At 38.1% G+C, this 21089-nt stretch overlaps 1 protein-coding gene and 3 non-coding genes across 4 annotated transcripts; 3 read left to right on the top strand and 1 right to left on the bottom strand.

Annotated features, from left to right (window-relative positions):
- Nucleotides 1-4702: 4702 nt before the first annotated feature.
- On the bottom strand, nt 4703-18638 carry LOC141904287 (heparan sulfate glucosamine 3-O-sulfotransferase 6-like). Its single transcript, XM_074792866.1, has 2 exons — nt 17998-18638; nt 4703-5318 (listed from the first exon to the last, which is right to left on the bottom strand). The coding sequence occupies exons 1-2, from the start codon at nt 18636-18638 to the stop codon at nt 4703-4705; spliced, it is 1257 nt and encodes a 418-aa protein (XP_074648967.1).
- On the top strand, nt 5600-5683 carry Trnal-cag (transfer RNA leucine (anticodon CAG)). The gene has a single exon. It is a non-coding gene; the product is annotated as a tRNA-Leu (tRNA).
- Trnap-cgg (transfer RNA proline (anticodon CGG)) lies at nt 7641-7712 on the top strand. Its single transcript has one exon. It is a non-coding gene; the product is annotated as a tRNA-Pro (tRNA).
- Trnap-cgg (transfer RNA proline (anticodon CGG)) lies at nt 7995-8066 on the top strand. The gene has a single exon. It is a non-coding gene; the product is annotated as a tRNA-Pro (tRNA).
- Nucleotides 18639-21089: the final 2451 nt, after the last annotated feature.

Below are 21089 nucleotides of genomic sequence, written 5' to 3'. Positions count from 1 at the left end.
CATAGAGGATGTTCACCCCCACAGTCAGGGGCACTACACTTCAGGCCTCAGAGACTCGGTAGATCTTTCAAACGGAAAAACATCAGACGCATTTTAAAAATAGATGATCATCGCAGCCAATGCTTTACTATCTCTTTCCAGTTCTACGAACGCGCCTGAGAGCCACTTTCTGTCGCGGTGTCAAAAGTTAATCCGCGGGATTAAACGAGAGACGACTTAATCCCGGTGTGATTGACATGTACGGATTAAGATGACATAACAAGTGGATTAGGAGAAAATGAACTCCGTTTAAAGTTGATACAGAACCCGAGCTCGGATTTGATCAGCAACAGATTGCTGTCAGATGTCGTTTACTAGCGGTAATTAGGTTTTCCCGGACGCGACAGTTTAGAAATGAGTTTACTCGAAAATCAATTTAATGGTTAATTTCTACAATCAGTTTTACCGTTGGTGAATGGAAACTACCCGATATTTTATTAACAACTTTAACACGAAGCCGTAAACTATAAGATTTAAAAGCGATTTAAAGTCTTAAGAATTACATTGATAAAATGCGTGGATAATCTGTTGAGTAGTGCTTCTTCTTGGTAGTCGTTAGTTCGGATAAATTACTATTTTATAAATCAGTTTAAGGCTTAGACTCAGCAGCTGCAGTGAGACCCGTAAGATACACGATTTAAAATCGATCTAAAAGTCTTAAGAATTACATTGATAACATGGAACTTTTTTGAGTAGTGGTTCTTCTTGGTAGTCGTTAGTTCAGATAAATTACTATTTTACAAATTAGTTTAAGGCCTAGGCTCAGCAGCTGCAGTGAGACCCGGATCAATAATCGGTTTAAAGAAGGCTTGTAAATTAAATCTAGTCAAACGATCACTTTCCTTATCGATTTCATATATCTAACTAATAAGTTTACCACTAACTGAATCAATGTTCGCGGGATCCGTCGGCTGTGTGATAAAAGCTAGCTGATTGGTGAACGCATAACAGTTGGTTTTTTAAAAAAGACCTCTTCCAACGGCTTCGTCCTGTATCATCCACCCATGACCACCCATGGTTATTGAGGAAACACAATGTATACGAAATGGTGATACGCTTATGTGTCCAGGGGGCGTTTAACACGAAGAATTCAAGTTAAGTGGTGGATCCTGGGGCTGGTTTCACGAACTAATTCGGGTTAGTTTGCTAGTTTGCTAATTCGAATTAAGCATTTTCAATTCCAATCATCACCTAATGCTAAAGTTAACCCCCGTTTGTGAAACCAGACACCCCCCCCAAATTGGAGGGTTTTTTAAATTCCACGCTCAAACATTCCGGACTGAATATTTTCTGAAGAAAGATCAAAATCTAGGTTGAAAAACTAAAAGAGTATAAAAATTTTCTTTTCGCAATAAGCTGTTTTACTTTTTCTAAGATCTAGAACATCATTGTGTTTGTGGAACAACGAAATTGTGGCGAAGCTTATAAAAAGGCCCTATATTTCACAAGTGGACACGTGGCTCTTCTTTACTCAATGCGTATGTTCGTCATGAAAACATTCGTTTCAAGTTTCAGCTGAAATACACGTACCAGCGTCTTTTTTTAAAATTTTCTGCTAATTGTCACATGTACATTGCTTGAGTTTATTGGAAATGTGATCAAGCTTTCTAACTCAGGGACCATATTCACGAAGCTCCAGTAAGTTCTTCCAGGGAGGTGGTCACTCCTAGCTCCATGGTTCTTCTTACGAGATTTGAGCACACGGCATTCACAAACCTTTATCAGTTAAGAGCCCCACGACCTATCCATAAAAACAACAACGTTAAGAAATGGTAACACTATCAAATGTTATTTATTGCGAAACAACAAACACTAAAAACTCAATTCAATTCGACTCAAAATGTACCGATTAATTTCAACAATATTATCATAATCATCATCATCATCATTTTGCGCTACAACACAGGCAGGTAACAATACAAATACATTGTTTTATTTCACTGGAGGACGATTGTCTTTTCTTTCAGTAGTTAGTGAACTAAATGATAAAATCTAAATGATAATGAAATCGATTTATTCATCACTTATCCCAATGATCAAGTAATGAAATTTAATGATAATCTATCGTCTTTTGAATAAGTCTTTTTGAGTCTGAGTACTATGCATTCGAACATTTTCATGCTAAACACAAAAAAAACCCATTTAGTCCGTTTCTATGGTAGCTAACACGGGCCACGCGCGTAATCTATTCAATGCAAAAAAAATCGTTTTTTGCTCGTTAACTTCTTGCAAAAACTAATTTTCTCTCGTTTTTGCCTGTTAAATTGCGCATGAACCAACTCTTGGTCGCTGTCATATTGAAAGATTATAATACGTATGACCTGTATCAGCCATAATAAGTTTCACCATGGACACTTAAACGAATTCCGTGGTTTCACGCAATGGCTTAACATTTTATCGAAGGTTTCAGTAGGCATACATCCTCGTTAGAAAGTACATATTAGTCTCTCCGATCTCACCATCGGTTATGAAGTGCAATATTATCGAATTCATGAAATGCACCGTAAGAGCTTGAGGTTTATTTGGAATTGGGAATACGATTTTAAACAGAAGGCAGGGTCGACTGTATGCGCTATGTAAGTAGGAATAAAAGCTATTTTTCCTTTCTCGTGCAAAGGAGACGCTCTTGCTGCGTTGAAGAATCATTTACCCGACGTTTCGTCAATAAAATAGTGTCACCTTCGTATTTTACAATACCGCCACGTCGTCGTTTCACCTGAGAGAAGTAATGAATATATAATGACCACAACTGAATGTCAGAATATAATATCTATTTATATATGTAAAAGCAATGGGAACGAAAAACATAGTTTTTCTATGTGGGGACTCCGGGGAGTCGTTTTTGTAAAAGAAATGTACATACGAAAAAACCTCCGGTCTCTAATTATTTTTAATTGAGCTAATTCCCGATTGAACTAGTTCCAGATCGTATCGTAAGGCTACCAGCTTATTTAAATGGAGAAAACTTAAACTTAAAACTTAAAGAATGGACCAGCCCATAACAACTAGAATTACGAATCAATTCTTTCACGAAAAATGTATAGCGCAATATTGAATTTAAAGTCGATTCGTTAATTGTTTTTACGGAGATAAACCCCGATTCCAGAGATAAGCGCCAGGAAAGGGTACCGACACACTAACGGCTATCCCAACAGAGGACGTGTCTATGCGCCCCGTATATTCGACGCCACAGGTAAGATAAGTCTTTTCATTGTACCCTTTCAGGCTACTGAATCCAGATAGCATCATACGTGAGGCAAAAAACGTGCTTAAGAGTTTTTATCGCTCCATGGTTGGGTATAGTTATTGCTAACTGATTCGGCTATGAGAAAAGTCGTTTCGATTTTCATTGAAATATGGAAGTAAAACGAGCGCTATTGACGATGTTAGTGATTCGATTGTTTAGTTCATAGCGACCCAATCGATTTCCCAAACCCTACTTCGAATCAAACTAAGCATTAAATGCGACCGAAGCTCAATTACCGCAGTACCATTACAGATACGGCAGAGATATTACAAAATCATTAAAAAACGTATTTTCAATCATCGATATATTGGCTTCTCACAGCAAATTGTGATTTTCAATTGATAAGATGAAATCATCACACCGCATTAACGTTCATCTCGCAATTTCTACTTCCTCGCTTTAGAGCCGGTCGAAGGTGATGGGCTTACGGATAGAAATAATCATAACCACGAAATATTCAATAAGAATTTCAAGCGCAGAAATTCGAATAGAAAAGCTTTGCCGTCAACAAACATTAAACGGTGGTCAACTTCCCATAACTACCCCAACTCAACCAGATAGAGGCCGGTGTACAGTCCGCACACAGTCTTTCGTGAATTTTGCTTATGTAGACTAGATCTGATAGCGAAAACTATTTTACCAACTTGAAAACTTACGATACATTCCGGACGAGTGTATTGTTAATTTGATATAAAAACATTTAACCTTATTTAACTGGGAACAATGTCGATTAGAAAACTCTCTTTTACTGAAGAGAGAATTGAAAATAGGCTTTATTGACATCTTAAAAAAAATACGTCGGATACAAGACGTATACACCCCGATCCGAGCAATGTACGTAGGCAACGTTGATTACAATGTTCTAACTGAAATCATAATCTACCATTTACTCACGATAGATTCGTTATATTACGTACATCAATAGTATCCATCGTAATGTTCATTTTTATCATTATTTCATAACGTGCTAATTAATCAATTAGTCTACAAAGACAATTGATAACTATCTATATTTGAATTGAAGAAAAACCAGCATTCAAAAGAAACACTATGACAGTAGTTTGACGATTCGACTGAAATGCCGTTTTCAGTTTTGAAAACGACTCATAGCACTTCAGTTTAAGCGTCATACTACTCTCATATCTTCTTTTTTTAAATTGTGGGTTTATCTTTAATTTTTGATTATCTTTTTTGAGCAAATTTTTATCGTCATCACAAACACTTCCAATATAGTACCTTCTACGTAAGTCAAAATATAAATACATGTATATTATCTAATCCGGCTCGACCCATGATCAATCCGTGTGTTTCGAATATATCCGTTTGTAACTTATATTAGTTGCTAGGCTACGGTAGCACCATTTTGTTTGTATTCAAATTTTTGTTACGGATTGTCACACGTAGTTTCCGCGGTTGCTACGACCACGAAAAATCGATACCGGACATTTTATAAAAACGACGATTGAACGGTCGAAAGAACTGTCTTAATCTGTCGATAACTCTGGGAGCGATAGCCGGGTGCTGGCGACCCTTGGTTTCCCCCAGACAATGCGGTCTTCCCCGCCTCCCTCTCTTTTTTAAACATGGAAATCCTTTTGTGGCGTTGAAGTAAAAGTTGTTTTCGGAAATAATCGGTTTCAGTCTGAGAAATCTCTGCAGACCAGAAACAATACGCGCGGGTTCACTAATGAGCGTTTCGCCGCTTATTATGTGTATTTGTTCGCGCGGGAAATAGTCCAACCATTTCGATAAATGATTGGCGTACATTCCTATTTTGATAGCCGCCCAATGGGCATCGACAACCGTTGAATTGCGAATCAACGCCAGTTTGTGGAACGGTTTTTTAGCTGTTCTCTTGCTGAGACTCTGGGTATAGTCCGATATGGCGCGTGTTACCGGATCTCTGACGACTAGAATTAACTTCGTGTCCTTCGACATTCTGTGAATTCTTGCTGGTACTTCTTTCGTTACAAAATAACACGGTGTTTTTTCTATAGTGATCTGTCTGGGAAGTGTATACGGCATCCGACGCCTGAAAGTATAAAAGCAAACGGAGTTAAGTTGACTTCAAAGTGAAAAAAACTTCATCTGAGATTTCTAGTTTTCAGAAGGGCACGGGAAAATTGCGACAGCTAGTGTCCCTTGCGCTCCCGTCTGGATCAGCCACAGTGTTGTCTCCATTCCGAATCGAATAAACGCTTCTCGTCAATGTACGGTGTACTCTCAGCATTCTACTCTATTATTTTATACGAACATTTTCCACGAGAGTGTCCTGTATTTTTTCCTAGTATAGTATTTTCGGCAAAAACAGGTGTCAGGATGGCCGAGTGGTCTAAGGCGCTGCGTTCAGGTCGCAGTCTAGTTCTCTAGGCGTGGGTTCGAATCCCACTTCTGACAAGTCAAGGTTTTATCATAATTTTCGTTTCCTCATTTTTTATAGCGCATTTCCAGGAATTTTTCAAGGCTTTCTATAATGCGGCATAATTTCGCGACTTTGTATAGCAACCGAGCCAGCAAAGTAGCCATGGTAACGAAGGTAGTAATTAAGAAGGAACATTTCATGGCAATTAACTCAGTTAAGAACTATTAATGACACCTTGAGCAGATGATAGACGCTGGTAAAAGCTATCTATCTAATTAAATAATCTATCATTATCGTATCGATTGTGAGAGTTGTTAACCATTACTACGTACAAAATATCACCTCCAGTAAAATGTTAACAACATCAGTGTTTAATTCAGGAAACAGCGATCTGATAGTGATTAGTCCTGCGGGTTTATTAAAGATAAACCGATAAAATTATAGATTCGCAGCAAAACACAACATTAAGCGGCCTTATATGATATGTAGTTCGCATCGCCGAGTTCTGTACCTTCAAAGGCTTAATGGAACTTTTTAATCGAAACACGTTTATCATCTTAGGTGATACGACACTAGACTTCGCTCAAGTCGGATCTTTTGAGGGACCGTAAGAATGTGTCCGACTTAGGTGATATCCGAGTTGGTATGTTACGACTATAGTGAACTGATGTTGATCTCGGTGGTGGGTTAACAAATATAAACCCACAGTGCAGAAGGTTAATTATCTAACAGATTCTGGTATTTTATGAATTTCATATTAGTGCGACAAAAACACCCGGATCCGACTTGGGCGGAATCTATAGACCCTACTGTAGTTCTGTGTAACTAATCGTAATTCAAATTTTTCATAAGGCTTATAACAGTCCACTTTCCTAAAAAAATGTTTCCATCAATTGAATTTTTGCGGTCATCGTAACAGTTTTCATTTTCATTTCCACCTATTCGCAAAATGTCAAACGCCTTGTACGTAAACTAGGGTAGGCCTTTTCCTACTACTAGGTCTGTTGATTGTCGAGAGGTGACTTGATAAATAAGTGGTTTGTCGCTAAGAATTGATAGTTTCTGTTGCAAAGAAATCTGACGCTGTTCTATATCGTCTGTATATAGTTTTACAAGGACTTTGATCTAAAGGGAAACAAAGCCCCAGTTTATGAAACCCGAACCCATGAGACTTTGTTTTATAATTGAACTTATAAAAAATGCATTTTACAGAATATCCAGTATTATTTTGAGACCGCAAGTGAAGAAAGAACGCGTCGACTGTGAGGGCTAGTTTCAGATCGCGTTATCGGAATTCTATGAGTGTGTATCGTGATTTTAATTACAACTGTCACTGACAAGATTATTCAATAAATCTCATCGGCCGGTTACAACACTTCAGGTCACCAAGGTCGCGTGGAGAATTGCTCTCGAGAAAATCGATGAAGTTACATAAGACGATTGAAAAGAAATGTATTAATGGGAAAAAAATCCCGCTCTGATTAAGTTCGAAGAAATTTCAAATCACTTTGAGATGAAACCTGTTGATGAAAGGTTCACTCGATATTACAGGTCAACATGTAGATACCGAAATTCTATGTGCTTTATCAGTACGTATATAAACATTTCTAAATGTCGGCTTAACTTTTCACCTACCGCTGTTGGCTTAGAGCGGATTGGAGTGTTTGATCGATAATTCCGAACCGAGCTTATTTAGGGCCAGTTCTATTTCAAGAAAAAGTGCGCATATCCACCTCGTAAAGGTGCACTTTCCTATTGAAAAAGGGCAAATCTTAAATTTGAAGCACCCAGATACCTTGTTAAATCATTTGAGAGTAGATTACTTTTCATGTTCCTAAGATAAATACGCAAATTGTATGCAACGACAGATCTTCCCCGAACGGCAGTTTGAAAGTTTTAGAAGGTTCATTCACTTTTCCAACGGGGCCAGGCAACTTCTGCGAAAAGAATGTTGTCTAAGCCACAAATTGACTCGCGTACCTGTCACCAACCGGCTCGTTGGTCTAGAGGTATGATTCTCGCTTCGGGTGCGAGAGGTCCCGGGTTCGATTCCCGGACGAGCCCTGTGTAAAAACCTTTTTTTTCTTTTCGGTGCAGTTAACAGTGATAGAATATCCACACGCATACGTGGAGAACAGCTATAAGTTTATAACCCAATATATACAGAATTTAAGCATTAAAACAAGTTTTATTCATCAAGAATTAAAATCAAAATATATGAACACGCTTCGATCTCTCACTAGAGATCATCGTCAGGTGAGGGAATAACTAGAATCGAGGGGTAAGGGAGAACGGCTTAACAATGCTTTCTAACCCACAAATCGAACCGGTTACGCCACATCGACCGGCTCGTTGGTCTAGAGGTATGATTCTCGCTTCGGGTGCGAGAGGTCCCGCGTTCGATTCCCGGACGAGCCCGCTGGTCTTTTCTCTTCAATTAATTTAACAATGTTTTGTAAATCACGCTTAGACTTGGTATTTAATCCAGAGGTATACATTATTCCCGCGTAGAGTGTGAATTGGATTCTATTCCCAGATCAACCCCAATCTTATCAATCTTTATTCTACTAATTATAATCTTTGTAATAAGAATAATAATAATGATTTATTTTCTGATATAGCGCACTCAAAGTGTAATCAGTGCGCTTAACATCAGTATAAAATGAACATGAGCTGATAAAATAGTAATTTAATACGCCTGAAGAATAAAATTAAGTTAGAATTTACAGCTGCTTTAGATTGATAGCAGTGTTATAAACTTTTCTAAGAAAAGTAAGTTTTCAAATTCTGCTTAAAAATTGAGCTGATGGACTTTGTCTAAAACTTAAAGGCAGTTGGTTCCACAAGACATTTGCTGTAAATTGAAATTCCCTGTTTAATCCTTACTTAAGAAATAAGAAGAGTAGCTGATTATAAAGAAATCTCATTTACATGTCACAGATTTGAATTTACTCCGGCGGGAAGAGAATGAGTCAATCCGTTTCGAAGTTTATCATTTCACGACGTGAAAGGGCTTATCCGAGCTAACAGGTCCGTATACATCATTGAAAATCCCCCTTTAAATCTGGTTCCAACGATACTACGATTATATTAATCACCATTTAGAGTAGAAAACTGAGGATTTTAGATTCATTCTATAGATATGTAGAGCGCATGACGCCGATACGTAACAATAATCCGTTTTTTTTATCAAGTTAAATTTTTTTCTAATATTTGAATTTTTTAAGTAGGTTTTGATTATGAAATACCAAAATATGTACATTAGGCCAGTAGCCAGCCTTGTCGGGGGATCGATTTTCATGAAACTGGAACTTTTTTTCATGGCGGTAGATTTTTTTCAGAAACTTCTTTGTGAGGTACCCATGCCAATGTTGTAGGGGTAGTTGCGTAGACAATTTTCACAACTTTTAGCATATTATTGGTGAAAAATGTGCTTCCCTTACCTGCAATTTGGCCTCATCGAGTTAGTATGGAACCATACGCATATTTTGAACAAAAACAAATGAAAAAGTGGTACCAATGATTGAATCTTTTGAAATCGGTGCGCAAATTTTCTAAGGCTGGTATCCGGACGGAACTCACCAATGACTGGGGGGGGGGGATCGTTCACCCTATTTAATAGGGCGATATATCTTACATGCGATGGACCTTACAACGAAATTCACACTTTATCCGACAATTTATAATGAAACAAACCTGTATATATATAATCTCAAAACATGTGGGCAGGATCTGGTCAAGGAGAGCTTAAAAACATAAAATTCCATTTAGATCTGTATAAGGGGCTTTTTCGTGTAAATAGCCTCTAAGAAGATGAAATAAGAATGTTAGCTGCCTCAGAATCAGAACGAACAGTAGCGTTTTGACTTTGTATTTTAAACCTATTGTATGACGCCGTATGCTACGAGCAATCACCAAGATGATTGCTCGTATATATAAGTTAGTGTATCTCCCGCCATTCCGCTAGGCCGTATATGTATCCGGTAAGCGGTCATTTTCCCAATCAAAACTATTTGACTTTTTCCCAATCTGTGTCAATTTCCAAAGCCAGTACCATGACAAATTGTAAATTATGATGACAAATGTTTGAAAAAATGACCTGCTAAGCTTCCCCCAATCATCTCATTAAAATTATCAACACCTCATCCTGGCCACGGCTCAGCAGGATGTCATAATTTTCACTGAAACCATCGCACAAATGCTGTCAAATTGCACCATTTTCCTGAGTATTTTTCAAAATTTTCTAAATGTCGAAAAATCCGAAAAATCCTAGATCCGCCCCTTTAATGTTAGGATATCCTGGATGTTAATTAATCCCTATCCCTAGCTGTATACCTTTACCATCAAAGCGTATAAACAGTTTTATATCGGAATTCTCTAAGACTATATATTATATAAGCTGTGTTGATATTACCTGTAGGCCCACTCTCCACTCTGACCAGAGGTCAATATCTGAACCTCTGAGACAACAACCTCATTAGATATGCAAAACCTGATGATTCTTACATCCCACAAGAATCCGTCCCGGTAATCAATACATTATTGCAAAGGTAGTATATGTACTAATAGGAGACATGGTTATAAGATTCATCTTGGTCTAATCCTGAAAGTCGAAAGTATCATTAGTCTGTGACGTTGAGCACAAGAAATCCCATACAACAGTGGTCAGAATGATAAATATCGTAATCCGGCATCTGAAGGTATGAAGAGACCATAAAAATCAATCAATTCAAATTCCTATTTATGAAACTGAAAACAATAATGTATCATCATTGTTATTTGAAATTATAGTTCCATAGATTGATCGATTGTACCTAGTCTACTGAAGCTTCAGACGGCAACTGGTGTGGCAGGTGAAGGTCCGTTTCGCTAGAAGTTATGTAGGCTTGAATGTACTGTGTATGTAAGTATGTACTTGAGCAACCACGTCAATTTCCTTGCATTTTGTGCATTTGAATTTATGCATGCTAAATCGATTAAGTATAACTGAAAACCTGCCACTAGAAAGTCTGAAAAATCTTTTCGGTGGCTATATTCGGCGGCCTAAAAATCTAAAATAAATTATATCATATAAACCCGAATTTTTCCAAAAAAAATTTAAAGTACCAAACAATTAAGTTGTATAACCCTATAAAAATCGTACATGAATAGATGAAGTAACAACTGCCTTTGTGACATCACGTATGTTCTCGCACGTGGGTATGTTTACGCCGAGCTTTACTTTTTTAACGGTACGTATAGATGCATGTATAGATAGATGTCAAAATTCCATCACTGAAAAAATCAATACACATTAAAATAACGTTCATGCTTCATATTCTGTTTTGTATCGAATTGGAACCTCTCCCATGCCTCCAGCCACTAAACGCAACTGCATTCACGGTTAATGTAGAGGGTTTGACTATTGTACGCTTGTTTTATAAACAATGATTTCAATTACAAGTGATCAGAATTTACATCGCTTTAAGGTCTCGGTATTTACGTGTTTTCGCCCATAGCGACTTGGCTCCGAGTTCTGGAAAATTCTTTTACACATCGTAGTCAGATTCAACGTTACGGAAACATTAGCATTTGCTTTACAGGGTTTACCGAAAATTATCACTCTTTACTGTTTAAATCAAGTAATAAAATGTGCGTTTGAAAATTTCAGGATGATGAATGAGATGATAACTTAGGCCTTCTTTTAATCTAGTGGAGTACGGAACCGCCTTCCAGGATTCTGAAAAAAAAATAATTCAATTAGAAAAATTTTTTTTCAGTCCTTCGTATTTTCATTGAAAAATCTTTCTTTACATCTCCGTCTTGATTTTCAATGATGTATCTTGTAAAAGTCAAGTTCATCTCAATTTTCAATCTTATTATTGAAAAAAAAATAAGCTTTTATTTCTCCCATCATTTGAATAGAATTTATCACAATTTTTACTCGCTTTTTAATTTTTTCTGCAGTCCTTCCGAGGTTTTACGTGGAAAATAACTAATGAAAAGATTTTCATTTTATTTTTTTCCGGCTATTATGTTTTCCTGCTGTAATAGAATTGTTTTCTTCGCCCTTCCGCTTTTTTCATGAATTAAATTTGTGCTCCAAGTAATTAAAAAAGTTACCGATATAGTGCATATGCATTTTATAAGTAGGCACCCAAGCAAAACATGGTTGAAAGACTCTCAGCAAGAAATTGCGTGTTATTAAAATTTTTTAAGGCTAAGTATAGAATCGTTTATAGGTATTGAGTTTAACATCGGTTAAATCGGCGATCCTATTCGTAATTCGTAAGTGCAAATCGGTAGAATGAATTTGTCACTACATGGATGACCGGTTCTGTGTCCTTAATGCATCAGTGATTTCCCATGAAATCTTAATAGTAAGAAGTAAACATCCGGCGGCTTCATTCTAGAACAAATTCACTACATTGCATAACCATATTTACTTAACGGAACCTTGGAGTAATCAGACTACATGATTGACAGCGACGCACATCGCCCAGTACAAATGAACTGCGCGCGTCCTCCATTCAGTCTGATTACTCCAAGGCAGAACTAACTCAATCAGAGTGACGTTTTTTCAAGACACCCTCTATTTCTCGCGGCCGTGTGCTTTTTCGGCTTGAGTAGGCGTACGCTATATCAGTCGGTAAAAACTATAGGTGTTTATGATGACAGATCAACCACTTTTGTAAATCTCCTTCGATCATCTTTTTTTGTATGTTCTTGTGGCGAGTGTCAAGCACTGGTTGGTAAACAAAGGCTAGGTGCATCAATATCTCTATAGCCGCGGAGTCCTTGTGACAGGTCCGAGAGTTTCTACACCCTTTCCTACTGTTTTTGTTGTTATGTTCGACAATTCACCAGCTAGAAGTGAAAAAGTCTTATCCTCTCCTGCAGCAGAAAAACAGAATTCATCTCGGATAAGAGGAATCTTTATTTGAAAAAAAGGGTCCTACGTGAATTGCTTGTAAGTCGTAATTGCGAGGCGATCATTCGAGCTAATTAGAGGCCCACACAGTCAGACGCCACCTGATGAATCAAGTGTTCACAACGTAATGTTTTATCTGAACAGCGAGAGAACGACTCGATAAGTCGCCGAGAGAACTTATGAAGACGCAGTTCCGATCGTGAGGCACCAGTTACGGCAACAAGTTCGATTAATATCAAATTAACATTGAATTATTCATACACGCTCGCTGTGGTCTGCTGTCCCCGGGGAGAACATTTCGATACGCTCGTGAAGATTACGCTAATGGTGTGCATACGAAAAGGGAAAAAAACGCATTCAACGCATCGTAAAGAAATTAATTTTCTTTTAGAAACGGCGAATACCTGCTATGGTTGCTGATATCTTAGGGACGATTCGGATTTGTCTATATACATATGAACCGATTCTTTGGTCAGATGAACCCATTCGAGCAATTAGGGCCCTAGTATCGGAATAACCGCACTCAGATGTGGTGAATAGATATCATATGTTCCTTGAGTAGAGGGAAATTGGGAAAAACGACGTATGAAAAAAGACTTGTCACATGATCTCAAAATACGTATAAACGCGATGTTAAAAAGTCAGCCCATAGTTGGTTGCATGAACCTGGAGCCGTGGGCAATAAATCGATAATACTACGTACGCATATAGCTCTTCGGTCGAAGAATATTAATGACTGATATTGAAATTCTATATATGATTTGTGCTCGTTAGTTAGAAATAATTAGACACCGTAGTCTGTGTCTTACGGCGATCTTTACACAGCATAATAAAACTACATTTTTATAGCGCTATTGAAGTTGATAAGGCTGGCGGATCCAACTGTATGTGCAACAAGAAAAACCTTCTAAAGAATTCATTAATTAGGGCGAATATTGGGTCGTATGTATCTATTCCCATAGGCCCAACTAGCAATATGTTTCTTAATTAAGCATGTACGTATAGGCTTAGTTAGTATCGCTAGCTATAGCGAGGGGAAAATTTTGAACCAGGGAGATACACACTTGACGTTTCGGCCCCACTCCGCGCGGTGGCGCCACCCCGCGGGATTTACACGAAGCAGCAGAACACAAACACGGCCATTCTCTCAATTTTCAATGATAGAAATCGTGTGTGTATTTCAATTATTTCGGCTGTTAGGGTTTTAAGGCACAATATAAGTTGATGATGTGATATGGCGATGTTAATTAATGATAATTCCGCAGTGAAGCTAGTCACGAACGGTGCCGAGTGTACAGCTGCCGAAAACACTTAAATGTGCGTAGTTGAGTAACTATTTGCAGTGAATTGCAGACGAAACATGAAGCCTTAACGGCCGTTTAAAAAAAAATTATACCAATCGCAATTGTAAAATAAAAATGAGATAGAACCTAAGTTAAAATTCTGGCCATTTCTAAAATGTTAATGATTATTATTACTAATTTTTAGTCAGTGCGGAACGTTTAGTTTTCCAACAATAATGAGGGGTGGTAGGTAGTCATGCAATTCAAGTCATCATTTATTACACGTTACTTCCGTGTTGTTGAAAATCTCGCGAGTCCTGGACTAAACCCCAATGAACAATGTGATCTGTGTGCTGGCCACCAAAATGCACACAGATCACACTACACTACCCATTACACACTCCAGTACCCACAGCTTTCATATATCCATCCAAATATTTAGTGGCTTTCTTCCTGGATAATAGGATGGTTATATCAAAGCTGTGGGTAGTTGGGTGTTGAATGGGTAGTGTAGTGTGATCTGTGTGCATTTGTGGCCAGCACACATATCACAACGATCATAGTTAGTGCAGTTAATAATACCCAGTTTCAATGTTGCGCCATTTTTTGCGAGATTTTCAACAACACGGAAGTTGCATGTGGTAAACAATGACTTGAATCGAATGACAACCTACCACCCTCATCGTTGTTCCAAAACCAAACGTTCCGCACAAATTAGTAATATTATTTTAGAAATGGCCATAATTTTGACTTAAGTTGTATATCATTTCTATCTTTCAATTGTGATTGCTATAACGTTTTTGTAAACGGCCATTTTAAGGCTTCATGTTTCGTCTGCATTTCACTGCAAATAGCTATATAACTACGCAAATGTATATGTTTTGGCTGCTCTACACTCAATCGGGACAGTTCGATCGTGACTAGCTTCACTGCGGCATTATCAGTTATTGGCATCGCCATATCACATCTTCTAGTCATGCCTTGAAACCCTGATAGCTGAAATAATTGAAATTCATTTATAATTTCTAACATTGAAAATTCGGAAGGTGGCCATGTTTGTTTCTGCTGCTTCGCGTAAATCCCGCACGGTGGCGCAACCGCGCAGAGTGGAGCCAATACGTCCAGTGATATTTTTAAGAGTATATAGATATATCCCAAGGGAGATTTCACCCAAGCCGGGACCGGTAGCGATGCCGAGCGGCGCAAACCCAAGTGTTATAGGAGAATGGTGCGTGCGTGTTAAAACAACCGTGACTGGTAAACTAATAAACCTCGCCACATAACATTCTGTCAGTTATTGGTGCTTTATCCAATTAGATAGATTACTTGTATACCAGACAACATGTACATTACCACAAAATCCCAATTCCATGACTACTACATTACATACAAACAAAAAAAAACATCATATCTACGCATAATCTCAAAATGGGCAGTTCCATATGTAAAATTAGTAAATGTCTAACTTTATGCGAGTCGGAGATTTCCTTAAAATAGACGTTTACCATTTTTTACACCGGGAGTCAACTTAAACTATCAAACTGGTTTCATATTATGGCCAACGTGTAGACACAACTGAATCTTTTTGCTGTTTTTTTTTTTCAAATATTTTTGACGCCTTATATAAAACGTTACCATTGTGAAACCTAAACAATGTTAACCATTCCGCGTCATTTTACAAACGATAACCGTAAATCGATTTGCCAAACGTCACAGGTCTATGTGTACACATACAAGCTATTTGGCAAAATATTATTGACAAAGATGTAGAATGGCTTCCTTTGATTATATAATGAGCTCTATTTGAACGTCGAAATGTTATATTGCATTGACTATCATTAGAAAACGTATTGTAATAGCAAAGGATGTATGATTATATCAGAAGCAGCAGGCATAAATAGAAATGATAAGTATAAATCGGATTATTCGGTCAAAATGGCGGATGTATACACGATTTAGAAGTCTGATATAAAAGTAAGACCCTGACATGGGGATGCTGGTGGAATGACGAAGCTATCTACGATCTGTGTAGGGCCGTCGTGAATTTCATCGGCGGCAACAAGCGGTCAATATAAAAATGTGTAAAAATATAATTTCAATATTCAAATGTTTTAGAAAATATGTTCGATACTTGGGAGTAAGCAGGTTTTATGAGATTAGCAATTTATAATAGCATAACTGTCATATACGGCTCCGCGTCCTCTGATGGCATGTGTATTAGGTGACAATTCAATTCTTTATTGATCCTTATTACATATTCCCAATTTCAATGAAGTTACAAATTTTAAAATAAGAAAATACAACATACAAGACACACGTATTCAAGACACGAATTCATACAGAATAACATAAACATGTTATTTTAGATGACAATGTCTTCTTCAACCAAGACTCAAGAGGAATCGAGTGACCGCCAAACCGGGGGACGGGCCGGCTGCCAACTAGTAGGCCACACGATATGATCCGAAGTCATGATGAAGCAGACATCAACAGAGCTCTTTCCACAACCATGGAGGCAATGAAGTTGTATACCAGCTTAGAGGCAAAAGTGAATGCAGTCGGTCGCAAGTTATCAATTATTGACAATTTTCAATAAAAAAAATTAAACCACTACTAAACAGTCGAAGACCTGTATCATCTACCCAGACGCCAAATCTCATAATTCCCCAAATTTCTTAAAACTTCGATTTCAAATTAGCAATTTCGCATTAGCTTATCTCAAAAATTCTATATTTTTTCGCAGGCGTGAAATAATTTATCAAAATCAATTTTCTTGTTTAAAAATCAATTTGCTAACCGTTCATGTTTATCTAATAATACAATCAAGAAAGACGCGACACCGATACCTGTCGAAAATCTCTATTAACTGCTCAGACATTCATATTTTGTCAATGACTATGCGGCTTGTATAGATACCGCGATGATACACCTGGAGGCCACAGCTTGTAGGCCCATCAATAAAAACACGATAGAATTAAAAGAAAAAAGATCTAGAATCCTGCGATAGATTTAACTTCAGTGTAATTATAATCGCGCCCGCGTAAAATGAGACAAAAAGACAAAAAAGACTTTGAAATGTACAACAGAACCGAGCGAGGACGAAAAGAAAGGGATACCTTTCTTTTAATCATATTCCAGGGTAAAATGAATGTAGACTTGTAGAGTTTATGGTAGATTACTTTAATCTGAATTTAATGAAGGCAATGATGTCAGTATTATCGGGCTTAATCACACACAAACTCTCCGTTTGATTACTTTTATACTTAAAGTTTGTATTTTATGGATTTCTCCGAGACGAGTAATTAGTGAGAGACCGCTACGGGAACCGCAGTCAGATCCGAGAAAGGCGACATAAAAAACTTCAGTAATCCGTTGAGAGAACATTTTAATGAACAGCCCGAGGAGGAGGTCACAGAGTTTAAGAAAGCTCTGAGACTAGGCGTTAGTTTACGATTCAGACTTCAAGGGATTTCATCCGTCCGAACTACATCGCGTTCATGTCAGATAAATCGATTCTGTCGGCTGCATCAAAAATAAGAATTATTATGACGATTCTCAGTTCCAACCTTATGGACTTAGGTAGGCGTATATACGTCATCGAGCATCCAAGGATGTTAGCAAGAATTCGACGAGGGAAAATCATGTAAACTTGACAAAATTGAATTTAGATTTCACTAATTTGACAAAATGCTACAGTGAGCCCTGAGAACCTAAATGTGGGCTGTAAAAACTTTTCTGTTTTACGGGAGAGTTCTACCACAGTTTATAAGATTCTGTATTCTCTTGGTTTCGATCTATTAGCCCAGGGAGGTGGGTGTCACTCCCACATCCCCGGTTAGCCTATAATAAACCACTGCTAATGCCCGATTTGGTTTTAAATTCCCCAAATGGTTGTTACGTACGTAGGTCTCATATACACCATAAAACCGTGACCCTGCAAACGGAACTAGATTGAGGACGAAAGGCTAAATCACATCATTGAAGATTCACAGACTTTGACCTTCATAACGAATCTCACGCATGTTACAAAAAATAGAGATTCTGATCATGGCATCTCGACACCCACCGTTTGTAGTTTACGGTTCGATAATTTGCATTATCAGATTTATTGATTCAATCATGACACTTTTAGTATTTTAGTGAAATCTAAACTTACCGGTACCATTCCAATCCCAGGTCGTAATGTCTGTCAAAGAAGTGAATTTCAGGTCCAGGCGCTCTCACATCGGGATGTTGTCTGAGAAATTCTAACAGCGCTCGAGTTCCGCCTTTTTTTACTCCGATTATGATAGCGGTCGGAAGTTTTCTAGAAAAACCAAGGAATGGTTGGTCGAAGCTCAGATCCAAATCCGTTAAGTGACTCGCAGAATCATTTCCTGTCCATTGGTCTGTTTTAAAGTTCATTTGAGGTTTCGTCAAATAACGAGTTAGTTTAGTTTTGTCGAATTCGGGACGGGTTCTGTTAGCGCCGTCATCAGAATCGTTAGATCGGAATTTCAAATCAGTATTTTGCTCGTGTTTATCCCAGTTGCTCGTCTTCGCTTCATTTTTATGATCCGAAATAGAATTTCGTTTTCTATATCTGTCCACCGTTTCAGTAGAATCCATTTTTTGTTTTTCCATCACGCTGTCGTCGAAGTTTTTCAAAATCCCTGGGTGATGTTCCCCGACCGACCGGGTCCGAGCCGCCCCGCTTTCCTGAACGGCGAGGTACGAAGCCGATCCGAATCCGACCGTCACCAATAGGACAACGACGGAAATTAGTCGAACATTGCCGAATAGACCATCGTAAGACATCATTTGAAATTGTGAGTTTCGTGCGTAGTTTTGTTCAAAATACATTCACCAGGATAGTTTTGAAAAATCCATTTCGCATTACGATGCCTCGTCTATCCAACGTCAATCGTCTATCCATATTTGGAGCTCCAAAACTCCACGAGCATTTCCTAGTATCTCCGAACGAAACCGCTTTGAATAAATGCAGATCTCATCTCAGATTTAGGGGCTGGTCCCTTATGCCCCCTGGCGATCGCTGTTAACGTTAATCCACAATGTACTATCAACTAAAGCCCACCACCATATGGAGTCGGAATTGTTAATTACCTTTGATAGCTTAGGTCCTGTTACTGGTCAAGGTTAAGTGACCAATCACGATCAGCCCAGACGATGCGCGCGTGTAATGTGTGTTATCTTTGACAAGTCACACTGGACTAATTTGATATATGTATCTATCTACTAGTTGTTTGTATCTAGAATTATTATGATTGGTTCACTCCAACCATCAATAAGAACAACGCAGAATCCACGTTCATTCATTCTGACAAATAATGCAAAGCTATTCTACGAACAATGTTCCCTCCCGTCGCTGCTGAGCACGTTTGAGAGAAGTGCCGCGCGTCGAAGTGATCAGAACTACGGTAGTTTCCTTCCTGACTCAATCATGAACAGACTGTCTGTTCATAGTTAGTTCAGGAAGAAAACTACTTCTGATGAGACGCATCATTTTCTTAACGCAATCCAGATAACGTTTTGCCGAAATGTTATGGCGAGAATTCTCAAACGGGTTCATAGTTATATATAGTAAACAAGGCCTCTGTGATATGAGGAAAAGTTATATACGTATTAAAAATACTGTCGTATGAATATTATTGTCGTTCAGAGGGTTGCATGTTCCTCTCGATGACAAAATCTAAAAGATAGGCAATGTACATCTTCGTTGCCGTTGCCAGAGGTCCACTTCCACTTAGATAGATTGATAAGCTTATTCAACTTGTCATCGACTTTTTTATAACGTACGTTTTTGTGTTGCTGATTAGGACTAATGGTACCCGGGAGCCAGTTTATAGATAAATATTGCATCGACAACGATGAACGTATTACTTGTAAGGATATATACGTACTTCCTAAGTTGTGAAATTCACTCTGTCCGCATCATGACGTTGGAACAGTATGTCTGATGCACCTCAGTGGCCCACCATATCTGAATGTTTACGCCACTTTTACGTTGCCTCGAGGTGCCTGCATATGGTTTCTGCTTTCGACGCATTCAGAAATAGAAACAGAGACTGAAAATGAAACAGAAAATTGAAATGTTTAGAAATCGTAGAAACTAAAGCGAGGCCTATGGTATCTAGTAGTGAACGTATTAGTGAAATGGCACAACTTTCCCAAATAATGATTTCTCATCGGCGTTGTTCTAACAGTCGTTTCTTTAATGCCCTAGAATTTGTCTATTGTAATGGCGATAAAAACCCCTCTTTTTTCAAATTGTTCTTGACGAATCTATCAATCCGCTACTCGATTTTTGAATGTCTACGCAAACCTTGATATTGCACCACCCGATTCATCGACCAGTTAACCAATGCTACAATGCTTTTTTTTCTATGCTAGATTTAGGCATTACAAAATTTTGCCTGCCCATGAGTGAATCCAAGATTCTGTATCCTTCGCATCTTACAGTTTCATAGAACAGGTATGAAGAATCCTCTGATCAGTCTACTACTTCCGGCAGCGGTATATTTTGGAAAATTGGACGCCATTTAAACCTTCATCTGCTCGGTCGGAGTACTCTTACTCAACTACATGTATATTAATCCAATCAACATCAGGTATTGTTTTGATTGATAAAACAATACTTGCTTTGAATGTAAGTTGAGACAGAGTTATTGATTTTTCAAAGCATCGTCCCTAATGATTGAACCCGTAAAAAACAATTTTCGATAAAAGTTTCTGGCCCAACTTATGGAATTCCCGAGCAGTCGAACTAAAAAAAATCTACAAGTATTTATATATTTAGGAAACACTATAAAAGACAGTTAATCGGGTAAAAATCACCCTCTCATAATGCGATGTATTATGATTGTGTAGTTAAACGCTATTTGATGTATTGAAATTATGTATACTGTCATATACTGCTTGATATATGTCTCCTGTTTATTACGTGTGTGTGTGTGCGCGCGCGTGTGTGTGTGTGTGTGTGTGTGCGTGCGTGCGTGCGTGCGTGCGTGCGTGCGTACGTGCGTGCATGCGTGTGTGTATGTTCGCGTGTGCGTGCATTTTTTCGGTTTGGGGGCCCGGATTCGTATAAGTCACTTTTTGACTTCTCTGGGTCTCCTGCATTTTCATAATTGCGCTACCTTGCAAAAAAAAAATTCACACGAAACCCTGTAAATTTTTCTATTTTATAATGTAATTTTGAAATGCAAAATAAATTCAATTCAATTCAATAAGTTTCTGGTGTTAAAAACT

Source organism: Tubulanus polymorphus, chromosome 4, assembly GCF_964204645.1.
Source record: "Tubulanus polymorphus chromosome 4, tnTubPoly1.2, whole genome shotgun sequence".
Classification (NCBI taxonomy): Eukaryota; Metazoa; Nemertea; class Palaeonemertea; order Tubulaniformes; family Tubulanidae; genus Tubulanus; species Tubulanus polymorphus.
The sequence above is the reverse complement of the archived record's forward strand: the minus strand, read 5'-3'. Positions and strand labels throughout refer to the sequence as shown.

What these genes read in the sequence shown, in the direction of transcription:
- LOC141904287 (XM_074792866.1), bottom strand. Translation starts at nt 18,638, where the DNA reads ATGTCTTACGATGGTCTATTCGGCAATGTTCGACTAATTTCCGTCGTT. An exon ending in CTGGGATTGGAATGGTACCG is followed by an intron (nt 5,319 to 17,997) that starts GTAAGTTTAGAT and finishes TTATACTTTCAG; the next exon opens with GCGTCGGATGCCGTATACAC.